At 43.4% G+C, this 18,754-nt stretch overlaps 1 protein-coding gene across 2 annotated transcripts in view; it reads left to right on the top strand.

Annotated features, from left to right (window-relative positions):
* ARHGEF26 (Rho guanine nucleotide exchange factor 26) overlaps positions 1 to 18,754 on the top strand; it is a 115,464-nt gene that overhangs the window by 7,132 nt on the left and 89,578 nt on the right. For both annotated transcript variants that reach the window (XM_084639311.1, XM_084639310.1), the window contains exon 5: positions 10,477 to 10,533. In XM_084639311.1, coding sequence (XP_084495437.1) covers positions 10,477 to 10,533 — 57 coding nt within the window. The remainder of the gene's footprint in view (positions 1 to 10,476; positions 10,534 to 18,754) is intronic.

Raw genomic sequence — 18,754 nt, 5'->3', positions numbered from 1 at the left:
TGATGATTTTTGGAGGCATGGAAGATGGAGAGCAAAAAATTATTATTTTCTGTTTGTATTATGATGATACTTAGGAGCTCTAGTTATGGACCAGGACCTCATTATGCTAGGTGTTGTATAAATACAGCACAAAAAGATGGTCTCTGCCCCCAAAGAGCATGCAATCTAAGTACATGTATAGGCATTTCTGAGTTTTCTACATGCTTTTGTAGTAGTCAGAAGGAGGAGTATTGAAGAGTTTCCTTTTTATGATCATATCAAAAGGATGAGGTTGAGTTTGCAGTGCCAGAAACACATGCTGTGTCTGTCAAAGCTATGAGAGCATTCTAAATTCGCTTATACTGGTAAAAAAGGAAAGGCTCATGCTATTGGAGGAGGCTTCTGTTTGCTTTCTTGTAGGAATATGGTGAATTGGCTGCAGGAAAAACTCTTGACTTCATTATTCAACAAATTTCTTGGGCTATTGGTGGAGGTTTGTTACTTATGTAAAAGTGTTTTTTTGCCACTCTAAAGTGGTTTAGTTAACAGAAGTAATCCGTGTCGTTTTCACTTTGTTTGGCAGGTGGTTTCTTTGACTCCCCTTCATTCCCCAGGAGTAACTCCAAAATGTATGGAGAGAAGGGACAGTTTCTCTGATCTTCCCCTCTCCACAGACACATGGTTGGTTTCTGGGCATAGCTAGAGGGTTACAGACAAGCAGGGTTGCATCAGTTTAACTACAGGTGTTATTTTAAAATCAGTTTAGTTAAACCAGTGCAGAAGGCCATGTGGCCACTCTTAAACTGATACAAACTTGGCTTTAAACAAATTTTAGCATATTTTAAGCATAGGTTTAAGTTAAACTGAAATAAGCCATTATAAATAAGTGTTTTGGCACTGATTTAAATAATTTTTAAACTGTTGTATGTTAAACCAGTGCAAATTCTGTGTGTAGACGAGGGATGGGTGTCCACCGCCCTTCTTATTGCAGTCTTTCTTTCAGTATGCACAGTAGTTCTTCCTCAGAAGTGACAGGAAACCAACTAAGATCCAGCTGTTTAAGTCATCACCACGATATTACTAGCAACCCCATAAAGGTATTAATATACGGGAACAACTGGCTCTGTGGATGAGGGGAAAGCAGTGGACGTGTTATTCCTTGACTTTAGCAAAGCTCTTGATATAGTCTCCCGCAGTATTCTTGCCAGCAAGTTAAAGAAGTATGGACTGGATGAATGGACTGTAAGGTGGATAGAAAGCTGGCTAGATCATAGGGCTCAACGGGTAGTGATCAATGGCTCCAAGTCTAGTTGTCAGCCAGTGTCAAGCAGAGTTCCCCAAGGGTCGGTCCTGAGGCCAGTTTTGTTCAATACCTTCATTAATGATGTGGAGGATGGTGTGGATTGCACTCTCAGCAAGTTTGCAAATGACGCTAAATTGGGAGAAGTCGTAGATACGCTGGAGGGTAGGGATAGGATACAGAGGGACCTAGACAAATTAGAGGATTGGGCCAAAAGAAATCTGATGAGGTTCAACAAGGACAAGTGCAGAGTCCTAAACCTAGGATGGAAGAATCCCATGCTCCGCTACAGACTAGGGACCGAGTGGGTAGGCAGCTGTTCTGCAGAAAAGGACCTAGGGGTTACAGTGGACAAGAAGCTGGATGTGTGTCAGTGCGCCCTTGTTGCCAAGAAGGCTAATGGCATTTTGGGCTGTCTAAGTAGAAGCATTGCCAGCAGATCGAGGGGAAGTGATCATTTTCCTCTATTCAGCATTGGTGAGGCCTCATCTGGAGTACTGTGTCCAGTTTTGGGCCCCACATTACAAGAAGGATGTGGAAAAATTGGAGAGAGTCCAGCAGAGGGCAACAAAAATGATTAGGGAACAAAAATGAGGAGAGGCTGAGGGAACTGGGATTATTTAATCTGCAGAAGAGAAGAATGAGGGGGGATTTGTTAGCTGCTTTCAGCTACCTGAAGGGTTCCAAAGAGGATGGATCTAGATGGTTCTCAGTGGTATCAGATGACAGAGCAAGGAGTAATGGTCTCAAGTTGCAGTGGGGGAGATTTAGGTTGGATATTAGGAAAAACTTTTTCACTAGAAGGATGGTGAAGCACTGGAATGGGTTACCTAGGGAGGTGGTGGAATCTCCTTTTTTAGAGATTTTAAAGGTCAGGCTTGACAAAGTCCTGGCTGGAATGATTTAATTGGGGATTGGTCCTGCTTTGACCTTCTGAGGTCCCTTCCAACCTTGATCTTCTATGATTCTGTGAACAAAGGAACAATAATGCTAAACTGGTACAATTTGGAAAATCCTGAGGTTATGTCTGGTGAGAATAAGAAAATGTTAGAAGTTCCACAATTTTGTACCTAACTTAATCCTCTGAATGCTGCTTTTTATAGCTTTTGGATGATGCCTATGGAGTGGGAAAGTTTTGTTCATTGCATTCTTAAGCTATAACAGAACATCTTTTCTATATATGGAGTTAAAAAGGATTAGCTTGGATGTAAAATAGAGGTCACATGTTAACAGGTCAAGTTGTGTGCCTTGACAACTTGACTGCTGGCTGTTCACACTGAAGCACTAGTTGTAAAGATTCAATAAAATCCTACTTAGGTTGTAAATTTTGTAAGAGCTGTCTTACTGATGTTGGCTCCTTTGCAGTTCCAGGTAGTATAATAGGAGAAGTTCTACCCTTACGTGCATTAGTTATAAGTTAAAGTCTTCATTCGTTTTGTACTATGGACAGCTATATAGATGCCTTTGTGATTATAAGAGCACCTTATTTAAGTACTTAGAAGTTCAACTGACTTATCACGCTGTTACGTTGCCAGTTAATGAAATTTGTCTTTCTGTATGGATCAATTTAAAATGCAGTCAATGCAATAAAAGTTTTGTTGGTATTTCAAGAAAACTCTAGCAACACAGGTCCATATTTTTCTTTTGCAAATTGAGAATTTAAACTAACTTTAGTTATAGTAACAAACTAATATTATGCAACAAAAGACAAATGTCAATATGTTTTAGGGTTTTATCTTTGCATTTGTCTAAATAACAAGGAGACTACTAGGAGATTGGAGGCAGGAGTTCACCTATTTCTTTATTACATTCTTGGTGCTAGTGTGATAACCAAGCCCCTTCTTTTTCTCTCTCTCTCTCTATCTATCTCTAGTTCTGTGAGCCAGGCTTCTTTAAAGTATTATTTTCATTATTGGATACCTATTATTGAGTATTGCCCATTACAAAATAACTGCTTTTGAACATTTATTGATTTACACTGGTGCCAGACATAGCATAAAAAAGTCTGATTTAATTTAGAGTTGATATGCCATGGTTGTAGTTATTAATGGTCACCTTGCATAACATGTTTCATCCTTCACCCCCAGCACATCAGACTTTGTATCAGGATGTTTGCTTACCCTTCTTTACTTGATTTCGTAAGTGGGGGAGTGAGAGAAGTACTGGGTAGGAGAGGGCTTTGAAAACCAAGCATAGCTCCTGTGAGATGTGACACACTGGGTCTCAAAGAACCTATGTTTTCAGTTCTGTGGGAAAGCTAAATGGTGCAGTGATGTATTAAAGAACTAAATACTAGATTGTCCAGTAAATCATGCCAAACTAGTAAATTTCACAACCTGTAATGAGGGCAGGAAAATAAATTGATTATCTAAGCTATAAATATATAAAAAGGTGAAGAATAAAATGAATCTGGAAATTCTGAAAAGGTAACTTTAGACATGCAGAACTTGGTTAAACCAGCTATGCAGGCTTGGGTTGAGGTCAGCCTTTTCATTAGAACAAATATGAAACTGAAGGTACTGTGTTGGTTACTTAGGAGTTATAAGCAAAATCTTCCTGGATGGTATAATTAGTGATTTTGGTGTTCCCATCTTCTTGCTAAACATATGCATGTGAAAGTAACATTGAGCTTTGAAGAATATTTCAAAGCTCTGAAATGTCATGGCATTTAAATGTGTCTTGTTCAATTTCCTTTTCAAGACCCACTTCTATCATGATGGCTATAAGACATTATCTAACTAACGATGAAGCAGAGAAAAAGCTCGGATGTTATCTCTCTTCCCGTGCCCCAAATCTTCATTTGTTGTTTGTCATCTTAGATTCTGAGTTCTTTTAGGTGGGTTCGTCTTTCACTATTCTTTTGGATAGTGCCATTTCTGCTCGTCGTAGGTACTGTTGCTATATAGATAATAAAAAAGAAAATTACAGCGCATGCAGTGTATTAAAAAGGTTTGTTTCTCACTTCTCTGTGCTTTACTTTCCAATATTTTCCTCATTGAGTTATTTGATCACTTAACTATTTTGCCTAAGGCTACAGCCCTTTTACTGTTAACCACTCCTCTCTTCTACCCATAAGCACAGAGCTGGATTTTGCAGAAAAGGATATTGCAGAATTAGAGAGGTTCAGAGAAGGTCGACAAGAAATGATCAGGGACATAGAAAAAAGAGATTGAAAAGACTGTAATTGCTTACTCTAGAAAGCAGACTAATGAGAGGAGACATGATAAAAGCATATTAAAATAATGAATGATTTAAAGAAGGTAGATCAGGAACTTCCATTCTCCCTGTTTCATTATATCAGAACAAGGAAACATTCAATTAAATTAAAAGGTAGCTAATTCAAAATTGGTAAAAGGAAATACATATTTTGGCTTGCTATGGGAAATCATTGAGGCCAAGAACTTCAAGATTCACTTATATGAGGCCAAGATTCACTTATATGGATATAAAGAATATCCAGATTTGTTTTCAAGATAAAAATGTTGGAAGAGATATTAAACCTTGTGCTTCAGGGTTTAAGCCAACCTGTAACTTTTAAGAGAACAGGATGAGGCCTAATGTCTGGGGTAGACTTCCCACATTTACTTACTGCAGGGTTCTTATACCTTCCTATGATGCATTAGATACTGGCTCGTGTTAGAGATCAGATACCAGACTAGATGGATCTCAGATCTGATCCAGTTTGGCTATTTGTGTGTTTCTTAACTGGATATTCTGAGATTTGACCTGGGGAAGTCCTGCTACCCAGACTAGTGCACAGCCTAAAAACCTACCCAAGCAGATGCAGTGAAGCAGAAACTGAAATGGTGCTAGAATGTGAGCTGGACAATTGTATGGGTATGCCAACCCCTGAGACTGCCAGCCAGTTGGATCAGTAGTTAGTGTCTCAGTGGTTCCATTGCTGTCAACCTATTGTTGCCAAAGCATTCCTGCCTCATTGCAAAGTGGAAATGGTATAGTCCTTCTGAGAGTAGAGAAGGTAGTTCTGTACTCATTTTGGTCCCAGTTCTGCGCCTACTGGAGTCAGAGAAGTTCTGTCATTGACTTCCGTGTGCACTGTACTGAACCACTTGCCAACAAGAGGAATTATCTTTGTATTTACATGCCCATATTTAGCAAAATAATTGTAACACAAAACTGCAATTTTTGGAAAACTAATGCAGAAAATGTGATAGCACCATCACTGGAAATTTAGTCACTTGTAGTAGCAGGAATTCTAGAGCTCTCTTGTACATGTTCATAGGTACTCCCTGTCTCTGCAAATTTTTAGCAAATATTCAACATCATCAAAAAAGATAGCACCACTTGTCTTAGTAGTTTGTTTTGTTCTTTTTATGATTGCTAATTAAAATACAAAGCATACACATGCCATTTCACTCGTAAGGCATAGCGCGCTCTCCTGTTCACAGCTGATCCCTAGTTGCCTGTTGAGGGAAACATTCAGCTACAGCCCTTCATAATAACACACACTTATAAACACTCTTCATCTTTATAGACCTTTATAAATACTGAGAGCAGATTGTTTCTGTGGAGGCACAAGAAACTGTGGATAGTGTTTGGAGTGCACTCTGTTAACTGACCTTCCTTGCCAGCCCCAGGACCCAGCCGTGAGTCACCAGGTACAGATGGCTGAAAGGGAGCATGCCTACCAGGACAAGAGGAGATCCCAGTTGGACCTAGACACTAGCTACATGCTGGCACTGGGGGTCGGTACAGTTTATGGAAGAAGATAAGTTCAAGTCTTGAGGAATTTATACTTCAGAGCATTGGAATAACACCCTCCTCTCCAGACTCATCCAACACTATTTATATACCTAATTCTTGTCTGGTGCCAGTAGTGCTCCCCTCCCAATATTTGATCCCTTGCTCCTAACCACAGTCATTATGAGGCCCACAAAATCTGGCCACGTGATCAGACCTGGTTTTCTCTTTGTCCCTCAGAGTTGCATCTGTATCCCCCCCCGCCCCCCATCCTCACAGTAGTCCTCCTACAGAAATTTGGTTTCTTCTCTTTCTTCTGCAGTCTCCATGTCTTTCTCCAGAAGATGATGGCAAAGTGTTGTCCACACATAGTAGTGCTTTCAGACTCTCTGCTTACTTTTTTTCCACTCCATGAGATAGCAGCATACAAAAAAAACCCCACAAAACAACCCTTTCCCTTCTCTCCTGACTGAGGTGCCTCGTCTCTGTATATGGATCCTGGCCCAGAGAAGCATTTAGCTCCAAATTCACTAACCAGCTCCCAGTGTTTGGAAGGAAGAGTATTATGCCCGTGGTGCAGACAGAGGAACTGAGACACAGAGAAAGGTGAAGTAATTTGTATGCACAAGCAAGGAGTCAGTGCCAGAACTGGGACTTAAGAATCAGTGGGTAGCCGTGTTAGTCTGTATCCACAACAAGGAGTCCGGTGGCTCCGTAAAGACTAACAGATTTATTTGAGCATAAGCTTTCGTGGGTTAAAAACCCCACTTCTTCACATGCATGGAGTGAAAATTATAGATGCAGACATAAATATATTGGCACATGAAGAGAAGGGAGTTACCTCACAAGTGGAGAACCAGTGTTGACAGGGCCAATTTGAGCAGGGTGGATGTAGTCCACTCCTAACAATAGATGAGGAAGTGTCAATTCCAGGAGAGGCAAAACTGCTATTGTAATGAGCCAGCCATTCCCAGTCCCTATTCAAGCCCAAATTAATGGTGTTAAATTTGCAAATGAATTTTAGTTCTGCTGTTTCTCTTTGAAGTCTGTTTCTGAAGTTTTTTTGTTCAAGTATAGCTACTTTCAAATCTGTTATAGAATGTCCAGGAAGGTTGAAGTGTTCTCCTACTGGCTTTTGTATGTTACCATTCCTGATGTCCGATTTGTGTCCATTTATTCTTTTACATACGGACTGTCTGGTTTGGCCCATGTACGTGGCAGAGGGGCATTGCTGGCACATGGTGGCATATATCACATTAGTAGACATGCAGGTGAATGAGCCTCTGATGGTGTGGCTGATGTGGTTGGGTCCTCTGATGGTCTCACTAAAGTAGATAAGGGGACAGAGTAGTTAACGAGGTTTTGCTACAGGGGTAGGTTCCTGTGTTAGTGTTTCTGTGGTGTGGTGTGTAGTTGCTGGTGAGTATTTGCTTCAGGTTGGGGCACTGTCTGTAAGTGAGGACTGGCCTACCTCCCAAGGTCTGGGAGAGTGACGGATCATTTTCCAGGATAGGTTGTAGATCATTGATGATGTGCTGGAGAGGTTTTAGCTGGGGGCTGTACGTGATGGCCAGTGGTGTTCTGTTGTTTTCCTTGTTGGGCCTGTCCTGTAGTAGGTGACTTCTGGGTACCTGTCTCACTCTGTCAATCTGTTTCCTCACTTCCCCAGGTGAGTATTGTAGTTTTAAGAATGCTTGATAAAGATCTTGTAGGTGTTTCTCTGTCTGAGGGATTGGCACAAATCTGGTTGTATCTTAGGGCTTGGCTGTAGACAGTGGATTGTGTGATGTGTCCTGGATGGAAGCTGGAGGCATGTAGGTAAGTATAGCGGTCAGTAGGTTTCCGGTATAGGGTGGTGTTTATGTGACCATCACTTATTTGCACTGTAGTGTCCAGGAAGTGGATCTCTTGTGTGGACTCGTCCAGGCTGAAGTTGACGGTGGGGTGGAAATTGTTGAAATCCAGGTGGAATCCTTCAAGGGCCTCCTTCCTGTGGCTTGAATAGGGACTGGGAGTGGCTGGCTCATTACAATAGCAGCTTTGCCTCTCCTGGAATTGACACTTCCCAATAATAGATGAGGAGTAGACTACATTCACCCTGATTGAATTGGCCCTGTCACCACTGGCTCTCCCCTTGTGAGGTAACTCCCTTCTCTTTACGTGCCAGTATTTATGTCTGCATCTGTAATTTTCACTCCATGCATCTGAAGAAGTGTGGGTTTTACCCATGAAAGCTTATGCTCAAATAAATCTGTTAGTCTTTAACGTGCCACCAGAACTGGGACTGAAACTCACTGTGACGTCCAGTCCAGTCTCACCTTATCTAATTTCAAGGGTTTTTTCCCAATTTTAAATTTACGCTTACATTGCAGAGGAACGGAAAAAGATTAATTTTGTTTTCTAAATTGAGTTCTTTATCTTAACTATATCTGAAACTTATTTATTATTATTTCTCAAGATTTTGAATAAAATCTGATTTTTTTTTTTTTAAAGTCCTTCATTTTTTAGGTAATTTATACCAAAGATCTCTTAGGACTAAGTTTACTCTCTGAACTTTGTGGCCAACGTGCGAACATATGAAAACAAGTAGAGTCAATGGCTGAATGCAGCTATTGGCAGTAAGTCTAGAATGCTTTTGAAATTCCATAGGCTGCCTCTATGGTGAAGTAAATACTATGACCCATTATCAAGGAAGTAATAGAAGAAACAAAGAGCCATTTAGGTGCATATTTACCCAGGTTTATAGCAGGCAAGCACCATGAGTCTGTCTCCGTTTAGATATTTCCTGCATCGCGAGAACCCCAGCGCGGGAGAAATGATCTATTAACTTAGTTAACCCAAGCTGAAATCAGATTACCAATAGAAAGGAATTGTTTACTATATGGTTTTAATGTTTAGATCATAAAAATAAACATTCAACATTCTGTACTTCCACATAATGTCCTGCATTTTCAGTTTCTTCTAATGCAGCAGTTCTCAAACCATGGTTTGGGACCCCAAAGTGGGTCACAACCCTTTTTTAATGGGGTTGCTAGGGCTGGCATTAGACTTGCTGGGGTCCGGGGCTGAAGCTGAAGCCTGAGCCCCACCACCTGGGGCTGAAGCTGAAGCCCAAAGGCTTCAGCCTTGGGAGATGGGGCTCAGGTTACAAGCCCCCCATCTGAGGCTTAAGCCCTGGGGCTTTGGCTTTGCCCTCTCCCCTGCCCAGGTGGTGGGTCTTGCGTGGGCTCAGGCTTCAGTCCCCCTTGTGGGGTCATGTAGTAATATTTGTTGTCAGCAGGGAGGTCATGGTGCAATGAAGTTTGAGAGCCCGTGTTTTAATGATTCTCAAAGTTTAGCTCATAGTTGCACGATTAGTGAGACTATCTGTGATGCCTTAATATGGAAGGTTAATGTTTTTATTGATAAACACCAGGTTTAAATTGGATTTGTTTTGTTTTTTAAAAGGGGCTATTGAAATGTTTTACTTGTGAAAAAAATTTGACATTCATGTAAGCCCACGTTTTCAAACTTTGCTGCCTAAAGTCAAGTTTCTTAGTCTGTATTTAGACATCTAATTAGATGTGGCGTGATTTTTTCAGAGGCGGGTTCATGCTAAGGCTTGAAAAATTGCACGCAAACTGCAGATATGAAATATCCCAGTTTGTATATTCAAATATGCATCATCTCATTAAAATAACGAACCCAAATTGCATGCACGTGTGTGTGTGTGTGTGTATGTGTGTGTGTGTGTGTATGTGTGTATATATATATATATATATATATAATCACAAAACCACATCACTGTTTGAAATTGTGTAGAAAAGATGTAGGGGTGAAATGACATACCAAGTGCTGAAAGTCAGAGAGGGAGGTAGAATATCATTGGAATGGGGATGATGTAACAGAGTGGGAGGTAGAGGGGGGGAAAAAAAGTTGCTGCTGATGATTTAACTTTAGATTAGACTGGTAGGCTAAGAAAGAGTCGGAAGGGAGGAGGAAGAAAGGATGGTGCAGAGCTTAAAAGGGTTGTGATGGGGCTGTGAGGGGTAGAATGTAGTGGGAGAGGCTGGGGCTGGGAGACAGAATTAGAGAGGATAGGTAGGAGTTGAGACTGAGTGACTGTGGAGTAGGATGGGGAGGAGTGGGAAAGGTGAGACCAAGCGAAATTATAAATTTAATGTCAGCCTCAAGTGAATTTGTGATATGATATGTATAGGGCTCCTCCAGCATCAAATTTTAGTCAATGAACTATCTCTCTAAAAAGGCCCTGAGGTGAGAGAGAAAATATTTAGGGACAAATTTTCAAGGAGGCCTCAGAAATTGCATTCAGGTATGTTGTGTGTATGCAAATTAAGTAATTTAACTTTAAAAATAAAGTTCTGCATGCTTAAATACTTGTGTGTGCAAAATCTGCCACTTAATTCTTAGCACAAAACTTGAATCCTTGTTTACTTGGATAATGTAAAAGAAAGTGTTTTTCATAAGGATATTAAATATTAAAATTTGTCTTTTAGGTGAAAAAGAATGGATTGTCTCTGACGATCAGTCAGGAGGAAAGAAAGAGGCAAGAGGTATTCTTTAAGTAATTTTTTTAATTGTTGATTATTTAGTAATATATAGCATGCCTGATTTGATATTTTGTGAACTTCCTTTATGTACCTGCCCATAAGGGGGACAACTTTAGTACCTCCTAGTTCCATTCTCTGCTGCCCTATAGAATGGGCTGGATTTTCTCCCTCACTGTGACTCCTTTGCCTGCACCAAGGGACAGTAAAACCAACTGGAACTCCCTAGCATGTGAATCTCCAGCTTGGGTAGCTGGGATGACCCCCTGTGCGCTCTTGGTAGAAGTGTGGTTGAGGCAGGCTGTACTCCAGTGAACTCTAGCTGATGGATGGCTCCTTAGAGGTCATAGCTAGTCAGCCCCTCTGCACTATGCTGGGGCAAGCATGGAACCAGCTCCAGAATCAGAGCTGCAGCTAGTGCCTTGTGTGATATCCCTTCCACCCTCAAGCAGAGAATATAGGCCGTTATCTCTAGATTGTGTACACAAGATTTGTAACAGTCTCCTTCTCTGCAACTCCCCCCATCCCTGTGGATTTCTTGTCTGCTCTTTGCAGGATTTTGATGTATTTCATTATTTATGGATGAGGAGAATCCCAAGAGATGTGACCTGTCCCTGAACAAACCAGGGGTTCTCCTTCTGCCTGTTGTCACCTTAGTGGACACTTGTGCTACACCCTCTGGCCTGTTTTCACTTTTGGGCCTGGGAGAGGGGCCTCCTTTTCATCCCTTTTGAATTCCTCAGGAGCCATTACTCCAGCTTTCTGAAGTCAGATCTACATATACTTCCTCAGAGAGAGCAAGTCCTTTGTGCCTTTCAGGGTTAGAGCCTTTAGATTTAGCCAAAATATGTCTTGCAAGCCTCAGGTTTTTGTGTTTTTGTGCTAGTGTTTCAGCAGAGGCAGCTTTTACAGGAATCAAAAAGAAGTAATCCTAGGATGCAGCTATGCCTGTAGTTGGTGTTTTTACACCATTCTCATTGTGTGTATAGTTAGCTAAATTTCTGTAACACACCATCGATATGGAAACTTTTTGGAAAAATTTGTTTGCTACTGTTGGGTGGGGTTTAAGAGGAACAAGATTTTAAATTGAGGCACCACCTTTAACTGTGATTTTAATATGCTAAGTCGTTGTGCGTATATTGTGTCCAAAGGAAATACTTCTATAATTATGGTGCTCTAACTAGTAATACTTTTTTAATACATTCACTTCCCTTCAAACTATCATCAAGTTCTAATCTTGAATTCATGTACTTCTGCACCACTACACAAAACTGCTCTTCCCACCAGTCTGTTAATATTTTCATGAAGCACTCATTAGCTATTGCGATACAGACAACTGCTCATGCAATGCAAATGAAGTCTTTCAGACTCTTTCATAGAAAGTCTCCTAAGTTGACTATAAAGTAGTAATTGGTACATATGATCTCAAGCTTTCTCCCTCTATTTCTGTTTACTGTTATTACTGTATATGTGAACTTAAGATTATCTTGATTTGTTCTGTCATGCTAAGTGTTTTGGGTATAAAGTGGTATTATACCAAAGCTTGTTTGCACTTTGCAGTCATCACATAGCAGATATTAATAGCAAATTGACTTTAGTGCTGATTTTCAAACACACTAGCATGGCCTTGCAGTTCTCAAACTGAAAGAAGTCAATGAGGGCTCTCATAAAAAGCAGAAACAAAGAAGCTCCTCAATAATACAGTGAAGGGAAGGCTCATGTGTTTCCTTAAGTTCAAAAATGCATAGATCAGAACAAATTAGTCATGGAACACTGCAGCTCTCTTTAGGCAAATCCTTTCCTGGTGAGTGCAGCTGGAGGAAACGCAATGTAGCCAGGGTGAAGTTAGAAATACATGTGGTGAGCGAAGGAAAATGGCCAGAATGCTGTGTTCAGACACCCTTTTCCCCCTACATCAGCCATATAAGTATAGCTGACCAGGCAGCCTTGTTGCCTTAGTCAAGCTAGCATCTGGCTATATTCTGTAGACCTCTAGGGCCGAGGGATACATCAGGCTGGAATATAATGTTTTAAGTGTCATTAACTTTATACATCTCCTTATACTAAGACAATGCACTTTTACAAGGACCATGCTGTTTAATGCAGCTGTTATATGGCTCCTAATATGTTTCCGGTCACATCCCTTTTTGTTGAGAGTCTGCTGGCTATACAGGTATCTTGTGGAGGGAACTGAGAGTGGCTAGCAGTGGGGAGGAGGGAACATCCCACATACTCACCTTTCTGACATCTCTGGCATCCCTACAGTTTTCCCTTGGAGTTGGCTCCTTCTCTTTGCGCAGCAAAGGCTTTAGAAAAGTGTAACGAGTGCCTCCTGCTGCTACACGCAATACTACAGGCCTTTTCTGCTCCTGGCAGCCCCTATAGGTTGTCAACCTTATTTGGTGGGTCTTCAATGGCTATACCCTCCGGCTGGGTCTCACAGTCCAAACATACTCCTTCTGGGGAAGCAGAGTCCAACAGAAATTGTCCATCTGCCATCACCAGGGCCCTTTAAATCCAGCCCTTCACTTTGGCTTCTAAATGCACTTGGACCCTTTCTCAGAGCTTAGACGGCTTTGTCAGTAGCCAGCGGGGGAACCCAAGCCTGCCCACTACTCCAGGTCCCTATAAAGAGAAGCCACGTACTGTTTCCTTGAATTAGTTGCTGCTATTTTGGGCCTTTTCCCACAGCCCCTTTATCTTCACCCCACACCTCAGGGTTAAGGTTCTCAGGCCCTCTCTTCCCCAGTTTAAGCAAATACAGCTGGTCATGCTCCTGTGGCCAGAGAGGAGCTCCCAGCCAGGACCTGACCTACTAAGGGTATGTCTACGCTACGAAATTAGGTCAAATTTATAGAAGTCGTTTTTTTAGAAATTGTTTTTATGTAGTCGATTGTTTGTGTCCCCACACAAAATGCTCTAAGTGCATTAAGTACATTAACTCAGCGGAGTGCTTCCACAGTACTGAGGTTAGCGTTGACTTCCGGAGCATTGCACTGTGGGTAGCTATTCCACAGTTCCTGCAGTCTCCACTGCCCATTGGAATTCTGGGTTGAGATCCCAATGCCTAATGGGGCAAAAACATTGTCGCTGGTGGTTCTGGGTACATGTCGTCAGGCCCTTCCTCCCTCTGTGAAAGCAGAGCAGACAATCATTTCGTGCCTTTTTTCCTGAGTTACCTTTGCAGACTTCATATCACAGCAAGCATGGAGCCCGCTCAGCTCACAGTCACCGTACGTCTCCTGGGTGCTGACAGACGCGGTACTGCATTGCTACACAGCAGCAGCTCATTGCCTTTTGGCAGGAGATGGTGCAATAGGCCTGATAACCATCGTCGTCATGTCCAAGGTGCTCTTGGCCACCTCAGTAAGGTTGGTCAGGAGTGCCTGGGCAGACATCGGCGCAGGGACTAAAATAGGAGTGACTCGACCAGGTCCCCTCTCCCTCCGTCCATGAAATCAACAGCCGACAATCGTTTCGCTGAGGTCTTTCAGGGGCACCTTAAAAAGTTTAATGGAGATTCAGTCCTGCCCGGAACACCGGGGGGAGGGGTAGCTCAGTGGGTTGAGCATTGGCCTGCTAAACCCAGGGTTTTGAGTTCAATCCTTGAGGGGGCCATTCTGTGTGACAGTTGTTCTTGTTTCTCCTTGATGTAAAGCCACCCCCTTCGTTGATTTTAATTCCCTGAAAGCCAAACCTGTAAGCCATGTCATCAGTCGCCCCCCCCCCCCGTCAGAGCAACAGCAGACAATCATTCCGTGCCTTTTTTCCGTGCAGACACCATACCATGGCAAGCATGGAGCCCGCTCAGATCACTTTGGCAATTAGGAGCACATTAAACACCACGCGCATTATCCAGCAGTATATGCAACACCAGAACCTGGCAAAGCGAAACCAGGCAAGTAGGTGACGTCAGCACAGTGACGAGAGTGATGAGGATATGGACACAGGCTTCTCTCAAGGCATGGGCCCTGGCAGTGTGGGCACCATGGTGCTAATGGGGCTGGTTCATGCCATGGAACGCCAATTCTGGGCCAGGAAACAAGCACAGACTGGTGGGACTGCATAGTGTTGCAGGTCTGGGACGATTCCCAGGGGCTGCAAAACTTTCACATGCATAAGGGCACTTTCATGGAACTTTGTGACTTGCTTTCCCCTGCCCTAAGGCGCCAGAATACCAAGATGAGAGCAGCCCTCACAGTTGAGAAGCGAGTGGCAATAGCCCTGTGGAAGCTTGCAACGCCAGACAGCTACCGGTCAGTTGGGAATCAATTTGGAGTGGGCAAATCTACTGTGGGGGCTCCTGTGATGCAAGTAGCCAACGCAATCAAAGATCTGCTGATATCAAGGGTAGTGACCCTGGGAAATGTGCAGGTCATAGTGGATGGCTTTGCTGCAATGGGATTCCCTAACTGTGGTGGGGCCATAGATGGAACCCATATCCCGATCTTGGCACCGGAGCACCAAGTCGGCGAGTACGTAAACCGCAAGAGGTACTTTTCAATAGTGCTGCAAGCACTGGTGGGTCACAAGGGGCGTTTCACCAACATCAACATGATGCTCACATCTTCAGGAACTCTGGTCTGTTTCAAAAGCTGCGGGAAGGGACTTTATTCCCAGACCAGAAAATAACCATTGGGGATGTCGAAATGCCTATAGTTATCCTTGGGGACCCGCCTACCCCTTAATGCCATGGCTCATGAAGCCCTACACAGGCAGCCTGGACAGTAGTCAGGAGCTGTTCAGCTACAGGCTGAGCAAGTGCAGAATGGTGGTAACGTGCATTTGGATGTTTAAAAGCACGCTGGCGCAGTTTACTGACTTGCTTAGACCTCAGCAAAACCAGTATTGCCATTGTTGTTACTGCTTGCTGTGTGCACCACAATATCTGTGAGTAAGGGGGAGACATTTATGGCGGGGTGGGAGGTTGAGGCAAATCGCCTGGTTGCTGGTTATGCGCAACCGGATTCCAGGGCCGTTAGAAGAGCACAGGAGGGCACGGTGCACATCAGAGAAGCTCTTTGAAAACCAGTTTCGTGACTGGCCAGGCTACGGTGTGAAAGTTCTGTTTGTTTCTCCTTGATGATCTCCCACTCCCCCCACCCGCCCCCAAAGGAGGGCAGTTGGTTACACAGGGGCTGTAGCGGCAGTCTGTGCTCCTGCCTTTACTGCAGCTCAACCATACACTAATATGCTCCAGTAATATGCTCTCATTGAATCACGCTGCTGCCACCTGTCAGCTTCAGCCCTCTCTTCAGCCTGCCACTTACCCTCTTCAGCCCACCACCTCTCCTCCCAGTCGTTTTGTGCTTTCCTGCACTCTGACATTGTTTGCCTCCACACGTTTGTCTGTGCTCCATCAGTGTGGGAGGACAGCATGAGCTCAGAGAACATTTCATAGCGAGTGTGGTTTTTTCGCCTTCTAATCTTCGCTAGCCTCAGGGAAGGAGAAGATCCTCTGATCCTTGAAATACATGCAGCTGGTGGAGGAAAAAAAAAAGGGGACAGTATTTAAAAAGACACATTTTATAGAACAATGGGTACACTCTTTCACAGTAAACCTTGCTGTTAACATTACATACATAGCGCATGTGCTTTCGTTACAAGGTCGCATTTTGCCTCCCCCCACGGCGTGGCTAGCCCCTCCCCGTGGCTAACAGCGGGGAACATTTCTGTTCAGCCACAGGCAAACAGCCCAGCAGGAACGGGCACGTCTGAATGTCCCCTTAAGAAAAGCACCCTATTTCAACCAGGTGACCATGAATGATATCACTCTCCTGAGGATAACACAGAGATAAAGAATGGATGTTTGAACACCAGCAAACATACACTGCAATGCTTTGTTCTGCAATGATTCCCGACTATGTGCTACTGGCCTGCGTGGTAAAGTGTCCTACCCTGGTGGACGGAATAAGGCTGCCCTCCCCAGAAACCTTTTGCAAAGGCTTTGGGAGTACATCCAGGAGAGCTTTATGGAGATGTCCCTGGAGGATTTCCTCTCCATCCCCAGACATGTTAACAGACTTTTCCAGTAGCTGTACTGGCCGCGATTGCCAGGGCAAATTAATCATTAAACATGCTTGCTTTTAAACCATGTATAGTATTTTAAAAGGTACACTCACCAGAGGTCCCTTCTCTGCCTGGTGGGTCTGGGAGGCAGCCTTGGGTTGGTTCGGGGGGGACTGCCTCCAGGTCCAGGGTGAGAAACAGTTCCTGGCTGTCGGGAAAACCAGTTTCTCTGCTTGCTTGCTTGCTGTGAGCGATCTACAATCTCATCATCATCATCATCATCATCTTCCTCATCCCCAAAACCTCCCTCTCCATTGAAGGAGTCAAACAACACGGCTGGGGTAGTGGTGGCTGAACCCCCTAAAATATCATGCAGCTCATCATAGAAGCGGCATGTTTGGAACTCTGACCCGGAGCAGCCGTTCGCCTCTCTGGTTTTCTGGTAGGCTTACCTCGGCTCCTTAAGTTTCACTCGGCACTGCTTTGGGTCCCTGTTATGGCCTCTGTCCTTCATGCCCTGAGAGATTTTGACAAATGTTTTGGCATTTCAAAAACTGGAACGGAGTTCTGATCGCACGGATTCCTCTCCCCATACAGCGATCAGATCCTGTACCTCCTGTTCGGTCCATGCTGGAGCTCTTTTGCAATTCTGGGACTCCATCATGGTCACCTCTGCTGATGAGCTCTGCACTCACCTGCAGCTTGCCATGCTGGCCAAACAGGAAATGAGATTCAAAAGTTTGCGGGCCTTTTCCTGTCTACCTGGCCAGTGAATCTGAGTTGAGAGTGCTGTCCAGAGTGATCACAATGGAGCACTCTGGGATAGCTCCTGGAGGCCAATACCGTCGAATTGCGTGCACACTACCCCGAATTTGACCCGGCAAGGCCAATTTCAGCACTAATCCCCTTGTCGGGGGTGGAGTAAAGAAATTGATTTTAAGAGTCCTTTAAGTCAAAAAAAAGGGCTTTGTCGTGTGGACAGGTGTAGGGTTAAATCAATTTAACGCTGCTAAATTCAATCTCAACGCCTAGTGTAGACAAGGGCTAAGACTCCTTTTATCTGAGCCCGCTGGGATAAAGCAGTAATTGGCTGCTTCCATGCAGCCTTTCTAGGCAGGCCTGGAGGAGCCACCTTTGCCGCTCCTCTCCTGGGGCGTGGCATAGTAGGACCATGGGGCTTCCAGCAGAGGTCCATGAAGAGCCCTAGTACACCCAATCACAGAAGGAATACGTTTTTGTGGATTTGATTTAAAGCTGGAGTTTTTAAACTATCCAATACCTGTTACTTTTCGATTTTAAAATCCCAGTTCTTTGAAGGAGAGGAGATTTTAGAAACAAATCAAGGATTTTGAATAAAAAGTCTGGGATCTGAAGGGAATAATCATGAGCACCCATAAGCACTGAAGGGCATTCATTAACAACATCTACAGAAGAGTCCACTGTACTTGAGATGCTGATCAGTCCTTTCAGAAGCTGGAAAGGTCCAATGTGTTCAACATGTTTGTCAACATGTATGTTACTTCTCAGTTAGTAAAAATCCACAATCAGAACTTTCAGCATACAGTCAGCTTCTGAAGTATATTCCCTTCAGGTTTGAAGATGCTTAGAGACACTAATTACAAATAGTTCCTGAAATTCATGTGAAGATATTTACATTTGTTATGTTGTCAGCCAAGTTCTATAAACTCTCCAAGTGTCCTTACTGTAAGACATTCAAAAATTTCTCGGAAGTATATGGAATAACAAATGTCTCAGAGCCAGTGCGGCCCCATGGTGCTATTTAAAAAGGAAGTGTCAACATTCTTTAGTGATCAGCCAGTCTGTATATACAGCGAGATCCAGGAACCCCAGTTAGATTTTTTTCAAATGAAAAACTAAAAGCAGGGCAGGGGAGGATATTACAACAACTGGATACATTTCTACATCTGAAACAGTAAAACCCTGGTTGACCAAACCTCTGCAGTTCAAAGATCAACTGTATCACCTAAGGTTTTCTATGTATGCCAGCCAGCTGAAGGAAGAGTTGGGAGGAAAGACCCAGGGGTATGGTGCTATATTGCCTGACTGATGGGGAGAGAGAGAAGCAGTGACAGAAATCTTTTTGTGAGAGGCTGTATCTGTGTGCCAGAGGGCTATCCTTTCCTCCTCAGCTAACTGCTCCACCCTCCTAGTTCTGTCTACTAGCTGAATCTTTGATTATCCAAAGGTTTTAAGTGTT

Source organism: Lepidochelys olivacea (assembly GCF_965140295.1).
Source record: "Lepidochelys olivacea isolate rLepOli2 genome assembly, chromosome: 9".
Taxonomy (NCBI): Eukaryota; Metazoa; Chordata; order Testudines; family Cheloniidae; genus Lepidochelys; species Lepidochelys olivacea.
This window is presented reverse-complemented; position numbering and strand designations above follow the sequence as displayed.